The 235-nt window shown below is 68.1% G+C and overlaps 1 protein-coding gene across 1 annotated transcript in view; it reads right to left on the reverse strand.

Annotated features, from left to right (window-relative positions):
* Window positions 1-169: 169 nt before the first annotated feature.
* SHC1 (SHC (Src homology 2 domain containing) transforming protein 1) overlaps window positions 170-235 on the reverse strand; it is a gene marked incomplete at its 3' end in the record, with an annotated part of 3,335 nt that continues 3,269 nt past the window's right edge. The window contains 1 exon segment of the mRNA XM_009709826.1: window positions 170-235. Coding sequence (XP_009708128.1) covers window positions 170-235 — 66 coding nt within the window.

The following is a 235-nucleotide window of genomic DNA, read 5'->3' on the forward strand; positions in this document are numbered from 1 at the left end:
CTGGGGCGGGGCAGCCTGGTCCACCAGGCCCTCTCCATCCCCCAAGCCAGCCCAGAGGCATCCCCCAAGGAAGTGGCAGGGAAGCCCAGTGCCCTGTTGGCTCTTGTAACCCCCAGGTCCCCCCCCGGGCTGAGCCCAGCTCCCTCCCTGGGGCGTTACGTGGACTCACCACTCCCTCAGGATCGACGAGGAGCAGATGCTTGGGCTGCCCACCCTGCAAGCCGGTCAGCACGTA

This window comes from Cariama cristata, unplaced genomic scaffold (genome assembly GCF_000690535.1).
Source record: "Cariama cristata isolate BGI_N322 unplaced genomic scaffold, ASM69053v1 scaffold24150, whole genome shotgun sequence".
Taxonomy (NCBI): domain Eukaryota; kingdom Metazoa; phylum Chordata; class Aves; order Cariamiformes; family Cariamidae; genus Cariama; species Cariama cristata.